Source organism: Sinocyclocheilus rhinocerous, unplaced genomic scaffold (assembly GCF_001515625.1).
Source record: "Sinocyclocheilus rhinocerous isolate Xijiao unplaced genomic scaffold, SAMN03320098_v1.1 scaffold336, whole genome shotgun sequence".
NCBI lineage: Eukaryota > Metazoa > Chordata > Actinopteri > Cypriniformes > Cyprinidae > Sinocyclocheilus > Sinocyclocheilus rhinocerous.
In genome coordinates, this window is record NW_015660498.1 from 133,741 (window position 1) to 159,163 (window position 25,423).

A 25,423-nucleotide genomic window follows, 5' to 3' on the forward strand; every position below is an offset into this window, starting at 1 on the left:
GTATATATATATATATATATATATATATATATATATTCATGTTAGTTTTATTATTTTATTTTATATTATTTTATTTTTTATTTTTTTATTTTATATAGTGTAAGTGACGATTTGAAAGCTGAGGGAAAATTTAATTGCTTTTAGTAATCATCACTTTAATATTAGTTAATTCCTATTTGGCACTTTGATGAAAGTTATTTTATTTTTATTTTATATAGTGCAAGTGACGATTTATATTTGAAAGCTGAGGGAAAATTGAATTGCTTTTGGTAATCATCCCTTCAATATGAGTTACTTCCTACAATTTGGGACTTTGATGAATATTAGTTATTTTATTTTATTTTATTATTTAGTGCATTATCAGTGTATTTTAGTATATTATTTTATTTTATATAGTGCAAGTGATGATTTATCTTTGAATGCTGAGGGAAAATTTAATTGCTTTTGGTAATAATCATCACTTTAATATTAGTTAATTCCCATTTGGCACTTTGATGAATGTTTTTATTTTATTTTATTTTATTATTTTATTTTGGGCCAATTTATGGATGTTTGTCTTATGAAAGTCTCAGTATATTTTCATAGTCCAAGTAATTCTTTATGTTTAAAGGTTCAGGGAAAATTTAATTTATGATGATAATCCTTACTTTAATCGGAGCTACTTCCTACGATTTGGCATTTTGATAAAAATCCAGTAAATAAACTTGGATAAACAACAACAACAACAACAACAACAAAAATGATGGCTCATGTCTGGCAGAGGTAAACGAATGTGATGCGGGAACACTGGAGTGGGCTCACATCCATCTATTGATGTCGTAATTAAACTTTAACTAGCCTCAGTTTGGCTGCTGAGTGAAAGATTTCATGTGTGAGAAGAGGAAAAGGGAATAAGAGATTGAAAGACAATTTCTCTCTCTCTCTTTCGCTTTCTGACAGCAGCACTCATTCTAACTCTAGTCCGGTCGAAATGTAATACAGATTAAACCTTTGGCTCTGGTTGAGGTCGTGGTAAGTTTGTGATGAGTTTTGTAACTGCTTACAGTAGTTGTTTTCAGCAGAACCATGATACTGACGATAGCTTTTCTTCTTCAAACCATGCTGTGAATGTTCCTTCAGTCATTTAGATCTCACAGATGATCTCAAACAAGGACAAAGCACCCCACAGAAACTCAATGACTTCAAGAGGGAAAGTAAACTGGTTTTATTGAATCGTATCATTGAAATAAGTAAAATTAAATAGTTATCTTTTGCACTTTTTCTGTTTTCATATTTCTGTTCTCTGTGTAACTGTGACTCTTTGGAGGACTGAAGCAGCAGATGCTGAAGCAAGCTAATGTCTTCAGAGTAAACAGGCACAGGGCATTGTTTTTAAGAGAGAGCAGATAACGTGTGTGTGTGTGTGTGTGTGTGTGTCAGAGAGAGAGACATGTTTTAGGTATAATAAGACCTTATATTGTGATCACATATGTAACATTACCCTAATGCAATTGGCAGAAGCTTTGAAGAAATGTAAATTGCAGTCAGTGAACACATTTTATCGGTTCATGCATTCCCTGGGAATCAAACCCAGGACCTTGGCATTGTTAGCATCATGTTTTGAGCATAACATTTTTGAATGCATAACTATGAAATTATATTTAAAAAAGATACTTTTAAATATGAAACTAAAACTGCCAGTAGGTGGCGGCAAATCACTGTCTTAATGAGTCATTGAATCATTCATTCAACCTATTCATTCAGGAAAGAAACAAGTGGCTATACATATACAAATCAAGAACTCACTGCAATACCTCATGCTTAAAGTTGCAAAATCCACATTTTCCACTAGCAAAAGTGGACAGTTCTCTTACTCTCTAGAGGAAATCTGGCATCCTCTCATCAGTTCAGTTCAGCGCTTATAGTAGAGAAGGAAGGAATGGCTTATGTTCCATAATCACTGTCTTGGAAAAGGCATATGGTATTGCATAATTCAGAAGCCACAGAAGAGTTTAGATCACTCTGTAAAAACTGTAAAAAGAAACGGACTGGCAGCACAACAAAACAGTCTATTATTAACAAGGTCTGTTTCCTTTCCTTTTCTTTGTTCATTCATCCCAAATATAAAAACACAAGGTGTCCAGTACCACAAATAAGTAACCGCTACTGTGTTTTAAAAATAGTGATCTGTCTGTAAGTGTGGAGCGCAGATGTGGTTTTGAAGACAATGAAGATCTCAGTTGAATTTAGTTATACCTTCCTGCCAATGAATGTGTGGACAGCAATGTTGTCTGATCAAAGATAGTCATAGGTGATCATTTACAGTTTTTAAGGGCCTAACAAGACAATTCTGATGTGATGAGCAACCCGATCTCAAACAACTGCGTATTATATGCACGCCAAAGTCCATTTTTGCGTATCAATACCGCGAGTTTTCGTTTTTATTTGGCGTACTATTTAGACGTATTTTTATGAGACCGGGCTCTGATGAGAGGAACTAAGAAACCTCTAAGGAGTTTACAGAAATCCATGGAAACACATGAAATGCAGCTGTACATTTCTTGGTGGAGTGAATTTTTCAGAAATCTCCTCTCAACAGAACCCAAACTCCTTTAGCTGTGTGCTCTACTACTGCCTGCCAGACAGCCAATTAAAGACAGTTCTTTTTCATTTTGAGAGTTAAAAATGTGTGTTTCAGTCTAATTGGTGCCATGCCCTGTCCAATTCAAGTTGAATCTTGTGTAACTTAACTAATCATGACTTATAGATCATATTGTTATTTTGGAGTGAAAAAAAACATGAATATATAATAATATATTGAAAATTCTAATTAACATTCGATACTCAGAAATCATATATGCTAGATGTAAGATTTCCCTTTATTGTACAATTGCATGGTTTGACATGCTTCCTAATGCAAGGAAACATAATTGCAAACAATGATCAATTGTAAATGTCACCCTGCTCCTCTGAGATTCTGCCTTTTCATGGATACTTATATATAGATAGAGAGGAAATGAGGGGCCACTCGATGATAGAGGCCTTTTAGAGAGATATTTTTATTCATAAATAAGGCTCTTAGTCCCTTTAGCCTAGCTGTCTAAGTCAAGCTCTTCTGAACCACTCTGCATGGAAAACTTGCCTATAATTACAAAAACATGTAACAAAATCTGACATCTAAAATGCAGAGTGAACAAATTAAAAACAATGAGTCTGAATGAATGAATGAATGACTCTAGAAATGCCATGTGGTGTAACCATCAAGTAAGAAGTAGTAACATGTTTAATAATGTTAGAGTACATCCTAATAGTATATATATATATATATATATATATACTCAGAGGCGGACAGTAACTAAGTACATTTACTTGAGTATTGTACTTAAGTACACTTTTTGAGTATTATGACTTATGACTTTAACTTCACTACATTTGAAAGACAAATATTTTCCTTTCCTTTTTACAAATATTCATTGATAATATGTCTCACCATGTGACATTTTACCCCCTAAATTAATTTAGCATATTTATGGTTAAGAAATAATAATTAAATAGTATGCCAAATTACTTATTAAGGTTTGCTTTTGATTAATTAATTAATTAATTTAGGCTTTTCCGCTCATTATCATCTCAGGACAGACCATAAAAACACTGTATATATACATACATATATGTATGTATGTACAGTATATATTAATACAGAATTAAAACATGAACTATTCAAGTCATTGTATGTTCTGTATTTTAATGTATTTTTAAATAAAGACCCAGACCAAGGTTATTGTAGTTAACTAAAAATAAACTAACTGAAATTTAGCTAGTTGCCAAGGAAACATATATCATTTTCAGTTCATTTTACTTCACAGACTAAAATAACTAAAAATAAAACTAAAATAAAAATTCATTAAAAAACTATAGTCATACTAAACCCCCCCTCCCCCCCCAAAAAAAATAATAAAAGATAAACACACAAACAAAATTATAACAAATTTGACAAAAACTAAAATAAAAAGTGAAAAATATAAAGATACAAGTAATTCAAACTAAAATAACACTGATCCAGATGAAAATAAAACTCATTGGAAACCCTTCAGATGAATGTTGTGTGGTTGTGTTTTCTCTCAGCTCTGCGTGGATCCTAGACTCTGTTTGGGCCCTCGGCTCTGATCTTTCATCCATAGCATGTTCTCTCTCTCTCACCCCTTCCAGCCATGTACCATCAGCTCCAGATTTCGCTCTGCTTCAGTCCTTCCCCTCACATTGTTCTGAAGAAAATTCATGAGGCCTATATACCAGCAAACACCTCTCCAGGAGCTCCTCAAACCCCAACCGCCTGCTCTTCCGCTCTTATTGCTCTGCTTTCTTTTGAGAGATTATTGATTTCGCTATTGATGGAGGTTTTCCTTTTTCGGCTCAGCCATATGTTCTTGTTCCAAGATTGATGGAGCTGCAAGAGAAACCCTGAAAATCATATGAAGTTTTTGTTTAGTGCAGCCATTTTCCACAGATGCTTTGGTCCTCTGCGCAGTGTGATAACCATCTCTGGGATGGAACAAACTCATGTTATATAATGCTGCGGTGCTTGAAATCCATCTACTTTGGCTGTCAGATTTAAGAGCATCTGTCTCTTTCAACACTCAATTAGCCATAATGGCTGTTCAGATGAAATACTGAAATCAGCACAGTCTTTATTTCAGCAGTTTAGGATATCATTCCAGTCAATTTGTGGTGTGTTAAACAAATTGTGTTGTTTGCGTCTTGCATGCTTTCCGTGACCCTATCAGAATGGACCTGAGACCTATATTTTGGTCTTGTGGTGAAATACTCTACTGTATGTGATAAGGCTGAGAAATAATGTTCCAGCAGGAAACGCTGTGGGCGTCAGATTACTTTTCACTCAGTAGATAAACTTATAAATGCTCATGCATAACAAACATATCCTCTCTGCATCATAATGATGTGTTTGAGATTCACTAACAATAAGCCTAATAAAAATATAAAGTGAAAAAAAATGAAATGGAGTGAAATTAATGACTATGAAAATGCCATGTCATCAATTAAAATGTAATAACATATTTCTATACACCTTGTGTGAATGTAGATATATTAATCATTATTTTCAAGTATTTCAAACACACGCACGCACGCACACACACACACACACACACACACACACATTGAATGAATCGATTCCAGGTTTTTAAAATGACATTCTCATTAATGACACTTGTGCAGATAGTGGATGATCAGTTTCAATGCATATCTATATTAACAGACTGAAGGAAGTGAGGTCACGACTGTTCTGTGACTGAGCGGTTTCTCAGCTCTTCAGGGATAACTGTGGTTGCTTTCAGGCTTGCTGTGTGATTCATTTGAAGGAGTCTGGTCTGTTTTCTAGACTCTCAAATAGACCACAGCATCGGAAATGTCTAGAGGACTGCAGAAGAAACTTTCTCAAGTTTTCAATGTGGGAGGGTTAGACTTGGGATTTGATCTAGGACTGTTGTGTAAGTCTAACACATGATAGGCCCATCTGATGACTTACTAGACTGATCCTGCAAAGCTCTGATAGTAGGCTATATAGGGCATTGAGACCCTGCTGTGAATTAAAGCTCATCGAAAGAGCAAAGCTAAAGGATTGGTTGTGATCTGGTCATGAGCTGGTTTAAGCTACTATAGCTCCTGCTCATAACCAGCTCAAGACACACTAAGGGCCAGCTCAAACCAGCTGCCATGCTTCAAAACATAGCCTAGCCATGCTGTTTTTTTCAACAGGGTAATTGTAAATGCATGTTAATTTCAGGTGTAAGAAAGCCTTATTCATGTCTGTGCAACTGACTCTGAAATCATCCCAGATATTACAGCGTTCCCTCTCACATTCCCATGCAGAATGTGTTTGGCTGTCGGCGGTGGATTTCTCTCTCTTGCCAACTTCAGTTTGCACAAACAAACAGCTCTAACAATTCAGCACTCTACGTTTCATTGCATTTCTTAATAGCGCATGCTGTCTTCACAGTGCAACATTCTGTGCTCTTTCTGTGCATTGAAATTCACAGGCTTTGTTTTAAAAAGAAAGTGTTGCATGTTATCAAAAACGAGATTTGACATTGAAAACATCATTTATTTCGGATATAATGTTTGGAATGTTGTTAGTCATTTTATAATCAATCTAATTGATTAGATTACTGTTATTCAGGTGTATTTGTTATTCGTTTCTCATGACCAAATATGGCAATGAATTGGGAATTGGGAACACCCCTAGTCGCTGGTCATTAATATTTGTTTTGAAACAATGAGAAGAGAAAGGAAGACCGGCGTGTTCTTATGAGCTGTGATGCATCCATGTATACAAATCCATATTGATTATATAAATATGTACATCCTGACACCATTGGACAGCATGTTTTCATATAAATATATACCTGCGAAAACCAGTGGATATATGTATACAGTAGGCCTGTCCTCACTAGGGAGTTTACAATCCAAAGTATAGGATTGTTTGATGAACCTCACTTTCAGAGGACCTGGACAATGTGTAGAGTGGCTCCAAAAGTCACGTTTAAAAACATTGTAACAAAATGTCAAACCAAATTATTTTAATTATTCATATCAATATACTTATATATTTTTTAAGAAATGCTTCTTATTTTCAAAACTAAATAAATAAACAAATAATACACACAAAGAAGTCTGTTAGGCTTGGAATGATAACATAGTTAATACACTAAGACAGATTTGTTTGCATTTGTTTGTAGATGCCACTTGATTTTCCATTGTTATTCAGACATTAAGTCTAAAATCTTTTTGGGGCCACCTTATGAGGAGGAACAAACAGTATTTGGTCGGTTAACAGCTTGCTAACCATAACCAGCCTACATTAGATTACTGAACTATATTACTAGTGTATATTACTACTATTTATTGGACATTTGGTGTTTTTAATCATATTGCTGTGACCACGTTTTATAAAAGGTTTTAGGCACTTCATATTGTGTTAAAATCATTGTAATGCACAGCCTTAAGTGGCTTATTTCTTTATTATGCATGTATTTTACTGTATGTATGCATGTAATTGTAAGGATTAAACTGCTTATTTGAGTTTCACAGCCAGTATCTCTGGTATTGTACAGACTGATAAGACATTGTGCTCTTTTGTACTCTAAGCCTTTTGACATATGAAACATATTGTTCTTTTTGGTTTTATTAAACTGTTTGATTTGTTGTTAAGCAACTTTCATGGAGCATGAAGACAGATGATGAGGAATATGTCTTAGTGAGCAGCAGTTAAACTCAGTGGTATTATAAATTGATTTGTGTTCCCAAAGCAGTCAGCTGTGCTCAGGTGTATCTTCCTCACAGGAACTTCATGCACTTTTTTTTTTTTTTTTTTTTTTTTTTACAAAAAAGCATGAGTGGTAAATTTAGAGAAATGTAAGTAACTTGTATGTGTCCCAGTTTCTGCAGATAATTAATTTCTCATCATCTTTGAATAATGCATATGCACCGTGGGCAGAAGGAGCACTGTCTGGTAATATATGGCTGGAACAAAGCATATTGTTTAAGAAAATCATTAGAACTACACTATTCAGAGCCAAACAGAAAACTTCTCTCAGCATCTGCAACTGTCTGTTTGTCCAGGAACCATTACACATCGATACACACAAAACAAAACAAAACAAAACAAAACAAAACAAAACAAAACAAAACAAAACAAAACAAAACAAAACAAAAAACAAAACAAAAAAAAAACAAAAAACAAAAAAACAAAACAAAACAAAACAAAAATAAACTAAAGTAAACTAAACTAGTGTTGCAAGCCAGATTTGAGTGTAGATTTTCTACATTCACATTTTTCTTGAAGGTTTCAAATTTATATTAAAAATATTTTATATATTTATATATTGTATATACAATTACCCTATAGTGCATTTAGAAAATCCACAAAATAACAACAGTAGTCACTTATATGTTTCTTTATGTATTTTATTTATGTAAATAGCCTGCATATAATATTATTCTATGAAAATGACTTGCCATAGGTGAGTTCCCTCTAAAATGCATCTTTAAAATACTGCACCGTTGTCTCTGCGGTGAATGAAGCTCTCCTCTCACCTTAACCCATCATTTATTTGTACAATTTTTGTAGAAAGCATTTGTGTTTTTGAAGTCTGCATGCCTTAGAAAATACCCTGTTTAGAAAGTGTATAGAACTTGCCTTAGGGTTCATGCTTTGAAACACAGTTCTTCGGACCGCTTGGAAATGCGACTGACAGTCTCACGCGTGTGGCCTCAAACTTGCACACAAATCAAATGTGATAGAGACGAAATACGAGTCCAGGAGCGTGGACCGGCCAAGATTGAACTTCACAGAGACAATGCATGTGCAATATTTCCATTCGTCGCCGTTATTTTAGTGTACTGCAGGTTTTCATACCATACGTCTGCCACTGCAGCGGTTGTGCTTTAGTCTGACATTTTCCAGCTTCCATCTTGCATTAAATTCAAACACATGCACTTCAATATGAGGGGGAAATTGATAATTATAATGCATAATTATAATGCAGATAAAACATACAATAGAGAAGCTTAAAGAAACCAACACCGCGGGCCTTCGCCGTGGTTAAACACGCAAGCGTTGTGTTTGCATTGGGATTCTATTAAAGCTGATTTGCTATGGTTAGTTTAAGGGGTTTTACCTCTGAGTCATTCATTGTGTACAGTATATGGCTACTATTTCGTCCTTGAGGTACAGGGAGTTGATTGATACCATGAAAATCTGCACAACAGCGTTTATTAAGCTAAAATAGAGTATGTGTAGGTGTCAATACTGTATAAATATACGGATTCTCATCTGTTTGTGCGTCTAACCTCGATCTACACATCAGCTCGGCTCGCTAGAGGAATCAGGGGTCGTATTGCATGGGTACTGCAAGGATATCTCTCCATGCAAGGGGAAAGAAGCTTGCCAGTCTCTACAAACTCAAGGGTTCTCCTCCAAGCGGTTGGCAGAGCCGTTGTTGGTCTCTGCAGGCTTCTCGTCGTCTTTCTCCTGCTCGTCCTGTGTGGTTTGGCTGGAGAAAGGGTCTGTGTGCTGCCTGAGGTCGGGACTGAGGAGCGGCAGGTGAGGGAGAAGCGGACTCTCTTTTAATCGAGCGGACAGTTCTTTAGCGCTACAGGTTGGGGTGTTGGTCTCGTATATGTCGTGGAAGTTGTTGTAGTCGACTTCGTAGAAGCCCTTTTCCAGAGAAAGCACCGGGGTGAAGCGGTAGCCCCACAGCACTTCCGAGTCCAGGTAGGAGCTGCGTGCTTGACACGTCATGCCTGGATACGTGGAGAACAATATGGGCACAGACGCACACACATGCAGGTGCATACAAAAACACATGAACATGTGCACAAGGTTTTTTTTACACACACACACACGCACGCACGCACGCACACACACACACACAGAAATGAAGGTGGGGGGAGAGGGAGAGAAAGAAATAATTTATGAGACAGGCTCTCAGTGTTTACAGTGCTGTACAGGTCAGATGATATTGGAGTAACAAGCTTTTGCGGTGAAATATGGGCTGTATCAGTTCGTGAGTTGCATTTCACAATACTAAATTACTGTATGCCCTCCATTATATAATATATAATAATAATATAATATATATACGCTCACCAAAAAAGACTGAACCAACAAAAAGAACATTCCAATAAAACAAGACTTCAAGAAATTCAATATATAGTAAATGAGTCAATGAATGACTCATTTTCCACATGAGTGCTGTGTCTGCTTACAGTTTTCAGACTCTTCACCAATTGTGAGATGAATTTGGGATGAATTTGTTTGTAAGGCTGAATGTTTTACATTTCCTTTTCTGAGCAGTTTTGGGTGCATGACATTATTGTAGCATGAGCTGGAAGCCAAAGGGATTACAATGATCAAATGGCATATTTCATTTTCTATTTGGTGCAGTGTGTAACTATGTGTGTCTTCAGTTACAGCTATTTGAACACAGTGTGATACAGAATAGTTGCCCCATGACTTCAAGATGTCATGTAAAGCTGACATAATGTGCTGTGTGCCGCCCACTTCCATATCCGTCAATCAAGATGATCATTATCTTTTCACGTGAGCAAATTATACACACTCTAAAACAGCTAGAGGACAAAAAGGAAATTCCCCAAATTTGTATGCATGTCCCGTCTACTTTGGTACAGAGATTTGTGTTTTGCCTTGAATGGGATCATGGAAACTCAAAATCATGCAGTAATTTTAGTGTAGACCTGTAATTACGGAAAAGTCCTTGTTAATCCCTGCATTTATGTTTTAGCAAAACATTAAGAATAAAACAAGACCAAAACCTCATGTTTATAGGTATAATACTCAGTGATGCCATATATTATAGGTAAAACTGTAATTTCAGATTATAGAGAATTAAACCATGCGAGCATTTAAAGCCAACGGTATCACAATCTACGTCAGTGCTTCTCAACAGGTGCGTCAAGACCCAAAGATGTGTGGCTGGTCAGTAAACGCTAATTACAAAAAGTAACCTGCAAATCATAATATAATTATGCACTGGTAGCAAAATAAATAGTCTTAAAAGATTCTTTTAAAAAGGTAGGAGACCCTTAACAGATTATTTATTGTTGATGTCGAATGTCATGCATCCAGTCACACTCTATGCTATTGTGGTGCAAATTCATCTGTAACTTTACAGGAACCAAAGCAATTAGGCAGATGCTGATATGAACAGGCTATGTGACATGCATGTATCAGGAAAAACCTTGAACAAAAACTATGCAAGGTAAACGAAATTACAACCCGCATTACATTAAAATCTTTTACTGAGGATAGAGAGGGTTTGTGTCAGCTATAGTGTTTTGTGCAGTGAATTATTGGCCAATATTATATTATAACCACTCAGATTAATATTTAAACCAATAATATTTATATATCTGATTTTGGGTGAGTTTCCAACATAAACGTTGATTAATTCTACTTAATAAAATAAGGCAGCCACAAAAGTATTTTTTTTAACTTGTATTCCTTTCAATTGAAATTATAGTAGAGAAAACAATGCACATTTTGCACCAAACACAACAGCGATAATATCAATCAAACACCACTTGTTCATCTGAGATCAAAAATGTACTCATCTTGATTAAACTGTGAACGACGAATGAAGTAGGCCTAACCGTTGTCCTTGAATCACAATTATAATCCGTATTGTAGAGCATCAAAGCAGTCCTTAAAGCAACTCCATGGTAGGGAACCAAACAGGTAGACTTTAGTAGGCCTACTTGCCAATGCTACCAACGAAGATTCCAATTCAATCAACAACGCTTCCATATGTATCAAGCATAGCGTAGAAAAAAAAACCTTAGTTGAGAATGAAACAAAAATGTTTCTCAACAAGGGTCTTCCCCAAATGCAGTAGATCAGCTCAAACGCTGCTACTAGGCACATTGACACACTACCCAGGCTGCGTTCCACTCCACTTTTAGACACGCACTCGCAAACTTCCCTAAGCCATTTTGAAGTGCGTTCCACTTCATGAAGTGGACGAGGGAAGTTTATATGAACAGACCCTCGACCCCTCGATTTTGACCGAATCGATCTATATAAATTGAAAATCGATTCAAATATGTAACGATTCAAATCGGTTGAGATGCCAATCAAATCGTGATACAATTGGAGTAGTAGTTCATATGAATGTATCTCTGAGGAGAACTGACTATCTTTAGAAAAGTTTACTGGTATTTTCTTTTCATCTTGCCTCTGAACAATGCATATTAAAGTAGCGTGCAGCTGCTTTGTTTACAGCGGTAACCAAGGAAACACTGTATCACTGCTGTTCATAAGCGCCACCTGCTGTCAGAGAGTGAATCTGCGTCTCATTCAGCTCGTCTGCTGTTTCGTTCAGATGTGTTTTATGTAGTATAGTTTCACAAAACTAAAGTCAGACCATTCTGTTTTTTCTTTAAATTCCGAAATTATACAGTCTAATTTAGACTGAAAACTACTCATGCTGCATTTATGCTGCATCTTTGTTTGGATCATGATTAAAATCCAGTGGTTGCCTCTAATTTTAAATGGAAAGAGCACAGGCAAAGCCGTAGTTTGTTCATATTAAGATATTTATTTTAATTGTGTAACTTGTTTGATTTGCGGTTTGTTTTAAAATTTCAATTTAGTTTTGTAATATTTCAATTTCACAAAGAAACGTGCAGCAATAGCCTAATATAACGACACCTTTTCATTTACTGTATAATGTCTTCAATCTCATTTTGTTAAAAACATCGCGAGAAAGTCAAATCGTGAAATCAAAATTGTGAATCGAATCGAATCGTGAGTTGAGTGAATCGTTACATCCCTACTGAGAAGTCATTCCACCCATGAGATATTCGCCAAGTTTTTAGTTTCATTAATCTATTATTTGTTACAGAGCAAATAGCTTTGGCTGAGGTCTCATAATTTTATATGTTTATATAAATGTATTGCTGTATTAGAGCGCTGCCTTTGTACTTTTGAATTGTTTAGCAACTTTTATGATGGCTGTTGTTGTGTACTAAATATTATTATTCAATAAATAATATTTGGTAACACTTTATTTTAAGGTGTCCTTGTTACACATGTTACATGTACTTACTATTATAATAACAATTATGCATAATTACATGCAAGTAACCCTAGGCCAAACACAAATCCTAACCCTAACCATATAGTAAGTAAATGTAGTTAATTAATATTACTCAGTACTTATATGTATAATTACACAGTAACAAGGACACCTTAAAATAAAGTGTAACCTAATATTTATATAAATAAGAGTAGTATTTAATAATAGTATTTGGTATTGAGAAACAGTGTGCGCGTTCGTGCTTTACTTTTTTGGTGCAACAAAAATATCTACATGCAAATGTTACTACTTACATCTAACTGACTGTCAATAAGTAGCCTACTTTAATGGTCTCTCGATATAAATTATATAGACCAATATTTCAACACTGACATATTGAAATGAATTCACATTGACCCTTAGCTACTCATTTAATTATAAATGTTGCAAAGTTGCATGATTGATGAAAACCAATAACTTTCGCAATTATTTAAAGCAGCAGTCCGTAAGTTTTGCCTCTTTGTCGCCATCTCTGTTTGAAACCTGCAATTGCAGATATTTGCGGAATTAGTGTGTATTAGCGTTACCTGTAGATTTCAATTTCTGTACAATCTAATCTCTAATTGTCATACCATTCAAATTTCATATAATGAAACTTCTTTTAACCCCAAAAGCAAATGTTCCTTAGAACTGGTTCTCTTTGAAATACAAATCTTGTGTAATCCCACGTAGGCTATCTGTAATCAGATGCATTTAAAACTGGAATATAATCTAATTTCAGTCACTTACATGTGTTTTATTAACACATAATCCTTTCTGGATTACAATCCGCCATCAAAATATAAATTTATTCCATCTGCTGTGAGAAAAGGTTATAATTATTTAAATGATCCGCCACGTGCAGTATCCTCACATGCGATATAGCCTACTGGCCGGGACTCCTTCTTTATGTATACAGACGTGACCTAATAACGCAAAGTTGAATGGCGGCAAGCTCGTATTTCCCGCTGAAACCTACCAGTACCATTCAAATTAGAACACATCATTAAACGCTTAACATTGTGAATCGGGCTAAAGTAAGGAGAGAGTTTTGAACACTTGCTGGTTATGTACTTGGTCAAAAATTGATTTTGGATAATTTTTAACCAAAAAAGTTAAAGACTGCAGCTAGGCTTGGTCTGTTCTGATTGCTCATACTGTACACCCTCCCCTACTGGATGCATCAGGAACAACATATCTGCCTGCTCCAGGTCTGCAGCCTCCCCCTTCTCGTTCGTGATGGTGATTTTAATTTCATTATTCTGCTATTAGATGGCAACAAAAGACTGTTTTTCTGAGTGAGTCCGCAGTAAATATTTTTATATTGAAAGAGACTGAAACAAGGAAGTTGTTTTTACTTTCAACAACAGCTTGTAAGATGCAGCCAACAAATGCAGTGAGCAGCGCTGTCATCGGAAATCACCCTTAACAGATGAAAGGACAGTAAGACAAAGATATCGCTTTCCTCAGCGGACATTCAAACTAATGTTTTATTGTGAATATGAGATTGATCTTAAAAATGAATGCTGTATCAGATGCAGGTAATCACACTCGCTCAGTCCATCTCTCTCCATAATTGGGGACAGCTAAAAATAAACTATACATTTTAAAGACTACAAAAAACTAAATAAAACAAAACAAAAACAAACATTTCTAGCTAAGCAAAACATAATTGGGGAAAACTGGAAAAAATATATATATACTGTATATATATATATATATATATATAGACTACTTGGTACAGTGTTGGTTCACCTACTTGATGTAAAATCTGGGTCCTGAAGCAAAACCAATTGACACTGATTGAAACTCAAAACGAACTCAATGCTCTGAGAGTCTCTCTGACTCCCTCTGCTTTTGTGTCACATGTTTTAGAGCTAAAAGAGTGTGTAGGTTTGAGTATGGCATATTTAGCATTGTGTTATTCTCTCTCTCTCTCTCTCTCTCTCTCTCTGTGTGTGTGTGTGTGTGTGAGTGAGTTTGAGTGAAAGACAAAGACGTGGAGAGGGTATGTTGATCTCAATAACCTAGCAATGGCCGGTTTTGTGCACAGATGCTTTTCAAATCTATAAATAAGGGCACATCACCTCAAGGCCAGGGGTGGGTAAGTCTATTTGTGGAGAACATACAATAAGCTTTCAATGAAGCAACTCAACGTTCCTTTGTTACTAAAGTTCTAAAGTGACGTTTTCGAATTAGTAACGGATCTTGAGCTCAGCTGGTAAACTGTCAAACTGAGATTTGAATCAGTGGTTGTTTCTTATTTATTTACACACTTGTGCCGTCGAACTGTTGTATAAACGCAATATTACACTTGTAGCTGTACGATATCGCTCTATATCAGAATGGCTGTGATTACTTACGGCTGAATCAGAGCCATGCTGAGCTGATATAGAGTGATATCACATGGGTTCGAGTGTGATATTGCTCATATATGATATTATATATTCATTTATTCACAAAAGTTCACTAAAATGTACTTTTAGTAAATATGGAATATATATATATATTAAGCAAAACATAATTGGGGAAAACTGGAAAAAATATATATATACTGTATATATATATATATATATATATAGACTACTTGGTACAGTGTTGGTTCACCTACTTGATGTAAAATCTGGGTCCTGAAGCAAAACCAATTGACACTGATTGAAACTCAAAACGAACTCAATGCTCTGAGAGTCTCTCTGACTCCCTCTGCTTTTGTGTCACATGTTTTAGAGCTAAAAGAGTGTGTAGGTTTGAGTATGGCATATTTAGCATTGTGTTATTCTCTCTCTCTCTCTCTCTCTCTCTCTCTGTGTGTGTGTGTGTGTGTGAGTGAGTTTGAGTGAAAGACAAAGACGTGGAGAGGGTATGTTGATCTCAATAACCTAGCAATGGCCGGTTTTGTGCACAGATGCTTTTCAAATCTATAAATAAGGGCACATCACCTCAAGGCCAGGGGTTCCTAAGTCTATTTGTGGAGAACAACGGTGACACTGAAATCTGCTGACACATATGAGTACTATCATTTTTCCTATGATAAGAAGCACCATTATAGGAGCTGCTGTGTTCCCATGCAGGAAAACCTTCCACAATTCTATGTTCCTTGTCATTGCCAATTTTATAATTTAGCTTTAACATACATCATTATGAATTATATGTATTTGGAAGTCTTTTTCTCAGTGTGCATGGATTAGTATACTTAAAAGAGAGCAGTTCTATAACAAATACAATGTAATAAGCCTGGGTATTTAAACAAATCTTTAAAAAAAAAAAAAAATCCACTAATTATATTGTTACTGAACAAGCACTTATCTAATGGTTCATGAGTGGCAAAGACACAAGGACTGAAAATCACTGCCTTTAGAGGACGGTAGAGCTCTCTACAGGTTTGTTTGAGCTTTAAATGAAAATCCAGCACTAATAGTCAGTGTTAAAATTTAAACCGCTCAAGCACACATCAATAAACTTCAAACTGCCTCCACATTTCCTCTCTTAATCAAAACACCACCTCATAAAGTTGGCCTTTAAAAATCTATATTAGTTATAGAACATTAATTCAAAGCAAGTTCTTATCTATGGGTTTGAGACTCATTAATAACAAAATAAATGGAAAGTTAATGGGCGCTACTTAAAAACACAGATAAGCCACCGGACATATTTAGTAGATGCCGTTGGTTATGAGCACTCAATGGGCTGCTGCGTTTCAGGCATTCATTATGTTGACAAGAAGACAAGCATTCAGTGACAGGTTATTTGTCTATAATAGGATCCAGATCTTTGGTCACTAACACCAATTGATTTTAAATCCATATTGATAGACATTTGTGACCTGCTGCTAAAGTTTCAGCATTAATTGTACTGCATAATGGCTAGTTTGGAAGTAATACAAATGCATCAGACTTAGTGCAGATGCATATGAAATGCACCAGAGACTTGACTCTCAATATATTTTAAAGTGTTTTTTTTATTTATTTATGGTAAAACAAAATCAGTTTTTAACTATTTGCTTATTTCCAAATAGGTATTTTTATAATCAATATTTCATTGCACTGCATTTGCCTTCTCAGCAATTTGCCTCTCATGCTTCCAAAAAAAAAAACATTTTAGAAAGTAGCATAATCAAAGTGCCTTTGCTCCAGAAGCGTGTCTGTGACGCTTTACAATTCTGCCTATGTAGTCAGCTCACTAGCTTTTAGAAAAGAATGGATCAAATATATCATGTTCTGCAGTGGGATGAACCTTTCATTAGGGAAAAGCTGTTGTTTGTGATCATATCACTCAAGATCAGGCATTTCTAAAATGAAAACCGCTTGTTGCAACAATTAAATGATGCAAATTACATCAGACTAACCATCATTAGAGTCTCATCACGTTCATGCAAATTGCAAGCAGTACTCAAGAGAATCACTATAGAGCTCCTGACCCTCAGTACTGTAAAAATAATAGACTAGACCAAAGCAGCTGTCAATCATCTCTGACACATGCCAGGGCTAAATTAAAACATTGCTGTATTCTACAAATCATACATCAAGTTGTTTGTGACCTTATTGGACTCACCAGGTCATTAGCGCTCTAGCGCACATCAAAAGGAAGCCATCATCCCTCATTAGCAAGTGGGAGTAGAATTCGATCTGAGAGAGGCCAGCGAGCCTATTTGTAGGTTTATCCTGGCCAATAGCACCCTGATCTATACCTGGTAATCTGTCAAAGGCATAATTTACACAACTTCAGTAGAGCAATGGCACCATAGCCCATAGCTATTGACGTGCTTACGTATGCACATCTCCACAGTGGAAAGTGGAAAACATTTCAAAGTGATAGGAAGGTTGAGGAGACTGCTGATATGTCATATGGCATATGTCATATTGTCTAGGGCCCAGAGCAAGGTTAGTGTAAGATTAAATTCTCTCCATTAGGTCCTTGGATATTTCAGTCAATAACAATTGCATGTTTGTGGTACAAAAACTTCCAAACATATAAATTTTTGCATTATGAATGCATGAAAATGTCATCTTACAATGCTTTTCACCTTTTCTTTGTTGAGTCCTCATTGGTATTCACTGCAAAATAAGCACAAAACACGATGCCTTCACAGGGAAGCATGTATAATGAATTGGATTTCAATTAGCAGTGCAAGTTCTCTTTGGACAAACGCCCAATAAATAATTTGAATTGCAAACATTCACCTAAGATATCTGATAAAGCATGGGAAATGTTTCAGCCTGGGAATGAATCTGCAATTAGTGTAGACACATTAGACAATAGAGAGCTCTTTATTCCCTAAACAGCCCTGAGAATAAGGAGATCTACTCAAATCAATATTGCACAGTTTTTAGCAAGGTCAACCAAACAGTAGCCGAGAATAAGATATCTAGATAATTCATCCACTTTCATATATTCAGATTGCATGTTTGCTGTTGAAGGCTATGTATCAAACTAGTATCGGTTAACTTTGTACAAACCGTGCTTAAATGCATTTGCATTTCATTATTTTAAGCGGACTATGACTAATTTTTAAGGTAACAGACTAAAAAATAGATGCAGACTGAATAAACTATGCAAGGGCTGCCACAGTAACTCCACATCAACAGCATTATTAATAATCAATTTGAATGCCACAACACCTTGGGCTCTCTGTTTTGTTATGGATTGTGTATTAGTCCAAATGTCTTAAAGTATAATACCGAAACTGTGGTCTCAAAGACATTTTAAAAACAGTTTTCTCATTGAACTGCCTGACTGTTATTGAGTATCAATGACCTGAGAACTGGAACAATGTTTATTAAAATGAAGAGTGGAAAAAATTTTTTTTTTTGCTCCAATAAGCTTTCCAAAAGATCCCCTCCAGCAGAGTGGAACATACCCGGAGTACTTTCATCACCTTTCACCTCTTTCCACAAATCCAGCCTGGACAGGTTTGCAAGGACATGGCAAGCCAGACAACAAGAGGCTCTCAAACCCACCCTGACTCATGTGTTGGAAATATAGTCTTAGCATCAATATTGAAACATTTATCTTCTTGTCAGTTCTTCAATGTTATTTTGTGCAGTCAGCATGCTTTAAGAAGGGATGACTCAGCATTGTCAGCAAATGAATAATGTGTTGCAGTTTTGTATATTTAAATGACTGACCTCTAAGTCTCTCTCTTACCGCAAAAAAATAATGGAAAATTCATTGAGGTCAACTGCTCTACAGAGCTTGGCAGTTAATACGCAACTTGCTCCTTGAAGCCATTCCGAAAGACTGATAGTTGCTAGGGTTAATGCAAAGCTTTAAACCAGTGGTCTCAAACTCAATTCCTGGAGGGCCACAGCTCTGCACAGTTTAGCTTCAACCCTAATCAAACACACCTGATCCAGCTAATCAAGGTCTTCAGGATTACTAGAAACTTCCAAGCAGGTGTGAGTTGGAGCTGGTTGGAGCTAAACTCTGCAGAGCTGTGGCCCTCCAGGAATTGAGTTTGAGACCTCTGCTTTAAATTGTCATTTCTTACTCATGGAGACTATGACACTTTCAGGTCAACAGTTGAACTGCTTGATGTCAAGGAGAACATACCTGTAGCTTCGACCATGCCCTCCAAGATGACGACAATCTCAAACTGTTCCTTCTCCATCTGTGCCCGGGACATCTCCCAGAAAGGACTCTTCTCATTGATCTCGTGGGAGATAATGAGAGGCGATACCAGGAAGAGGCGATCGTCTCCTGTGTCAAAGCCAATGTTGATGTCCGTCTGGTTGAGCGGTATGAACTCGCCCTCCTTCGTCTGCTGTGAACGAATGAGTTTAGCACGGATTGACGCTTCCACAATGTGCGAATTCCGCAGGTCACCCACTCTGAACATCAGGCACATCTTGCTGTCCCTCACTGAGATCACGGCATTGTGGGAGAACATCAGCGTCTCTGCTCGGTTCTTGGGCTGCGAGATCTTTACAAACATGCAGCCTACCATCATGGCATTTACAATGGACCCCAAGATGGCCTGCACCAATAGAAGTATAATCCCTTCTGGGCACTTCTCTGTGATGACACGATAGCCATAGCCAATGGTGGTCTCAGTTTCAATGGAAAAGAGGAACGCAGAGACAAAGCTGTTGAGGTTTTCAACACAAGGGGTCCAGCCCTCCTCATCGGCGTGTAGAAGATCTCCTCGTATTAGTGCAATAAGCCACCACAAAAACCCAAAAAAGAGCCAGTTGACCACGTAGACCAAGGTGAAAATGAAGAAACTGAGGCGCCAACGTAAGTCGACGAGTGTTGTGAAGAGGTCGCTGAGATAGCGATATGTCTCTTGAACGTTTCCGTGATGAACATTGCACTTGCCGTCTTTCTGTACGTAGCGCTGGCGGGGTTTCTTAACAGGATCAGAGATGAGGTGTGTGCGATCTGTGGGGATTTGTGCTTCCCTCAGATGCTTGGGGAGTTTCTTCACCTGCTGTAAGGAGGTAAAGAGATAAGGAACAAATTCAAGATCAGTGTGATATAGAAATCTTTGCTGAGCTCTGTCTTCTTGAATAAGGTCTCAATTCAAAATACTGATGATGATAAAACAGGCTACAATATCAGCAAGTCTGAACCTGTAGACCTATATTAAGCATCAGTGTTGGGGAGTCTGCTAGGGAGACCGTTGGTTGCTGGAGGCATAATACATGCAGGATTTGATGCTTCCTACAGGTCCTCTGGTGTTGCAATCATTCAACATATTTTGCAAGCCAGATCAATAGCTCCCCATCTGCCATTTCTATTTCTTCACTAAGATGCCGTAAGCCAGACAATGACAGTGTGGATGGCACAGTTGCCAACATCAAGCATCGGTATGTTCATACTGTTCCTTTCTAACAATGTAAGTGCTCCGATATCTTTGCAACTGTCATGACATTGTCGCAGTATGTCTCTGCGCATACAGAACATGCAGATTACTGCAACATAACAGTACTGGTGGATTTTTCTTTTTTCTATTGCTGCTCTTTTTTCTCACTCCCATGACTCTCTTGCACTCTCTATCCTATGCTCTCTCTATCTTGGCACTAGTCCATTTCTGATTCCATGTTCTACACCAGCTCCATGGGACACTTCCCCCATTACCTTCCTCTTCCCCATGGGACACTGGCAAGCCCAGATAAGAATCTTTGCCCCCTCCCAAGTCCATAACACCATGCCCTCCACATGAGACAAGAACGCACTGGCACGTAATCTTTCCTTTTGTGGAAGAGTGTGCTTGGTTGTTAATTGAAACGTGGTATCATGGTGGTGGTGGCAGTCAATTATAGGAAAGCCTTAAAGTGCTTATGAGAAACTGGAACACATAGAGACCTCCTGCTGCGTACACACCTGCGGCCCCCTATTTTCTGTCAGATAAAGCCAAATATTGGCCAACAAATAAAACCAACACTTTTTTGTACACCAGTATTTGGTGTGCCTCCAACTTTGTAGATCAAGTTAGCTATTATATTCACTATTCCTCATCATTTAAGTCATAAATGAAATATGCATTTAGCATAAATTAAATAAGTTTAAATAAATGATTTAAATTCATACATTTAAATAAATTATACATACCATATTCAGTGTTATAAATATGTCTTTATATTTAGATTATTGCACAACTCCCTGAAATACTTGATTGAGCATTGTGTAATCAACTATTTTATATAATGACCCTAACAGTTTATTGACCGCTATACAATGTACTGTCATTGAGAATATAAGGCCTCTAAGAATAGTTTGATGTTTGATTAAAAATGGTAAATAGTTACAATTATTGTCCAAATGTCTTGGTTAATTAAGCCATTCACATCATCACCCATTGTTTTTGCTCCTTGTTTTTTGACTGTCCACATTATGATTTATTTGAAGGCCACTGGACTGAACTTTTTTTTGATGGGTTAATGATTAAAAGATATTAAAAACACGAAATAAATAAATACATTTCTAATTTTTGTTGTATATTCTAAATGCTGCAGCCTTGTTGTTCTATTCCATGGTTACAGTATATTCCTTATTACGGAACATTACTGAAGTTGAAAGTGATATTGGCGACAACTGACCTCCTTTGGAGTCACTCCTATTTCCATGTCGTGGTCCATGTGGACGCGGGAATCTCCTGCCATCCTCAGCTTCGACTGCAAACCTGAAACAGACAGATAACACAAAAGAATAAAATAACATAATTGCTCTTGTAGAAATTATAGCAAACAATCATGTACGCTATGATTTTAAACATGTTTTCAAAAGTAGTACTTTTAATGAGGGGGAAAATACTGAGTGATCTTTAATGAATGCTCATTCAGTGAACCTTGGGATTTACCACTTTAAGCCTTGATACATTACCATTATCCCGTTCAGATGGATCAATGTCATTACATGGATTTATTGTGCCCTATCGGAATATTGAATAGGTTGTTTTAGGATTACCACTGTTTACAGATTCACTCGAGCAAACAAGGGGCATTCAAAATCAGGGTTAATCTCATCAGCTAATGTCTCACTCACGATCTCACCCTCCCAATTAGGTGAGTAAACATATTTATTATGTCAAACGCCACGGGGAAAGCTTTAGTTCAGGAAAACTAAACCTGACTGCTCAGGTTCTCACATTAAATAGAGTGTCTTTTTAAATGCGACATGACTTTGAGATGGAGCAAGCCACACACACTCAGACACCTTTAGGGGAACATCTTTGATGGTCACTTGAAGGATTAAATCAAAGCTCACAAGGGACATGTACTTTCTGAGCGTGCGGATTGAGTTTAATTTGTGCCTAAAACAGGCTGGCAGTCTCAGCTGTTCCCCGCTCCCTAAAGACTAACTGCATCAGCACCGTCATGCCATGAAAGCTGCTGCTGCTGTCTCCATCATCCAGTCAAACTCTCCCTCATACACACAGAAGGAACGCCAACCTGGGTGAGCACCTCTGCGCACTCCTCTCCATTCTGACACATTTAGTGTTCACCTGTCAAATCTATCGAGCCAGGCTAGGGCCTGAACAGAAAGTACTGCTGCAGCGTAGGACAAAAAGAAGCACATAGGCTTTGTTTCAAAACCTACTGAGCTGTCTTGCTGTTTACAACATACAAACTGAAATTGAATCTCATGCGTAACTGATTTGCAAAGGTCTGTTTAGGGCAGCATCTCTGTGTCAAACGACTCACAAGTGACTTCAACAGAGTCTGCTGTTAGCATGTCGCTAAGCTAACAATATGACGTTACAGGCATAAAAAATACAAATATACTAGAATTGGAAGTAGTCCATTTTAAATGAATTGTGACTATTTAATTGAAACCTTTCTGCATTTCAGAAGAATTGCAAGTTTCTCAACTCTGGATAAATAAAATAAAATATAAAACCAATAAAAATAAAAAAATAAAAAATAGACAAATGAAATGTTAATGGTGCCTCAACAGGTTCCTACATTCACTAGATTTTGGAGGAGGTGCTGTAGGCTACATCTTACTGTACCTATGCTTTGTTGTATGGAAAACTGGATTTTGGTTAGTTTAGCTTTCAGATGTTATGACATGGTGCATTAAGCAATGATTCAGCTCCAGATCCTGGTCACTCCCACACTGCACCTGTGCAGCTGTTGCAATGTCATGCTAATCGGTTACATAAGGTGCCTAATGACAGTGAAATACTCCCATGATCCCCAACAGCTCATCTGCATGTCATGCTAGCCATGTAAGTGTTCTGAAAGCTGCCTATGATAATAGTTAAATAACTTTCATGCAAATAATGGCAGATTCTCCTCTGAAATATAGAGTGTAAAAAAGAAGAGAGTAAAAACCAGAAAGAGAAAGTACAGCCTATTTAGAGGTATATTTTACAAATCCCCCACTGCCTTTTCCAAAAAAGTCCTTAAAATAGGTATTGATCAGCTAGGAGAGTAAATCAATGTAGAGTTATCAGGTGAACCAATGAACCACCGGGAGCAAATTACCACAAATGCTGGTGCATATTTCTATTCCATGCCTTGTGATGGCCACACACGTATTCAGCTCAGAGAAAATAACCCTCACGGTGGGGGAATGAGATAATCAGAACCTTGTAGAGCTAGACGGACAAAACCTGGCGCTGTTTTGGGCAACAGCTGATCTCTGGCTAATTAGTGCATCCTAGGAAGAATCCCTGTTGCAAAACAGCTAAACTCAACAGTAGTGAACATTTTACAGGAATTGGAGTTCAGCCTCACTGGAGATTCGAGTCCTTTGTTTGAACCTTGTTCTTATTTGTCAAATTCCACTCTACTGCAGTGACATCACTCATCCCTATTTGCACGGCCCTGCTTGCGTGCAGATGGCACGTCAGAGCCGCCATCCACTCAGGAATACAGTGTTGACTGACAGGTCTGCAGTGAAAGGGCACACTGACGTGACCCGCATCCGAGATGCACATGGAGAATACATCACAGGCAGACAGCAGGCCTCCTCAATGTCCCCTCCTCTGCCATTTCCACATTTTATGACAAAACGGTCCCTGTGCAACTCCATATGACTTTGAAGGTTGCACGCCGGTGAGGTGAGCCAGAGCAGAGTCTGTTCCCTCCTGCTTATCTTGCTGTTCTGAAGAGGTAACAAGCTCCTTATCAAGCTTTTAGAGTAGCATACTTTTTGTGGTTTTGGAGTCTGGTTGCAAGCCAGACAGGGGACGCAGCAGAGAGAGAGACAAAGACACAAGCTTACATTCAATGATTTTGGTTCTGGTTCCGTAACAATCTCTTCAATGATTCCATCAATACATTCGAGTAAGAAATGTCTGGGGGGGAAATGCATAAGAAATAAATGTAAAACAATATAAATTATGCACATCAAATCATGTAAATTATGCATTTACTTGCATTGACTTGTAACAGCATAAATGCACACAAATAAATGCAGCTTAGCAATAAATAGAAAATGGATAAAAAAAAATTAAAAAAAAGATAATAAATAATTCTAAATCAAAACTATGGTAACATTGATTTTATTTTTATAAAACATTAATAACAAAAATAATGCATCTTAAACTACACATTATTATGAGTTTTATGAGCCTTAAGTTCAACATAACACATCTGTGTGCTGTGGGCCTATACACTTTATAAATTCACTAAAAAGAACCAAATCGTAAGTCATTAATTTGGGAATCAGCACTGGGCATTTGTTTTTGACTCACTAAAAAGAACCAGTTCATATGAGTAATTTGTTAAAGAATCAGACTACTCTGGTCACACTGAGAACTGATTCATCAGAGTCATAAGTTTGGGAATCTGACTTACACTAGTTACTCACTAAAAAGAATCAACTGAATCATTTGTTGGGGAATCATATTTTCAGTGTGACTCAGTAGCAGTAATCAGTCGAGTTTTCTTATACGGTGTGCTGTCTGAATGAATGGATCAATGCATGCACGAGAATTGTTAACAGAGCGTAATTCTGGCACAATATTTTAATGGTGGAGAATGTGGGCATCATGTTTATATAGTGACATGTGGCTGTCAGACTGCTGTAATTGCACTGCAAAAATTCTACTGTATAATTTGTCGAATTCAGCCTCTTTTCACAGTGAAAGGTGGTCTCTTTTCTGTGAGAAAGACACCACAGGCGTGCACTTGTATCAATACTAATTAGTGTTTTAATGGTACAGTTTGGTGGGGGGTTTCAGCTGCTGTCGGAGTTCCTCGCACATGCTCTTACCCCTACTTCATTGCCTCTTAGAGCAGATCAGCGCAGCGATCAGGGAGACACTTCATTTGCTAAACCTGCAGATTTCTCATCAGACTGCAGTGCTGTTAACCCCCCCCCCCCCCCACCCCAAAAAAAAA

General features: G+C 37.1%; 1 protein-coding gene across 1 annotated transcript in view; it reads right to left on the reverse strand.

Moving 5' to 3' along the window:
* Positions 1–7,983: 7,983 nt before the first annotated feature.
* LOC107725067 (G protein-activated inward rectifier potassium channel 4-like) overlaps positions 7,984–25,423 on the reverse strand; it is a 25,985-nt gene continuing 8,545 nt past the window's right edge. The window contains exons 2-4 of the mRNA XM_016534210.1: positions 21,671–21,753; positions 19,182–20,058; positions 7,984–9,300 (exon numbers count right to left, since the gene is read on the reverse strand). Of these exons, the coding sequence (XP_016389696.1) occupies positions 8,960–9,300; positions 19,182–20,058; positions 21,671–21,733 (1,281 nt within the window). The 5' untranslated portion in view covers positions 21,734–21,753 and the 3' untranslated portion in view covers positions 7,984–8,959. The remainder of the gene's footprint in view (positions 9,301–19,181; positions 20,059–21,670; positions 21,754–25,423) is intronic.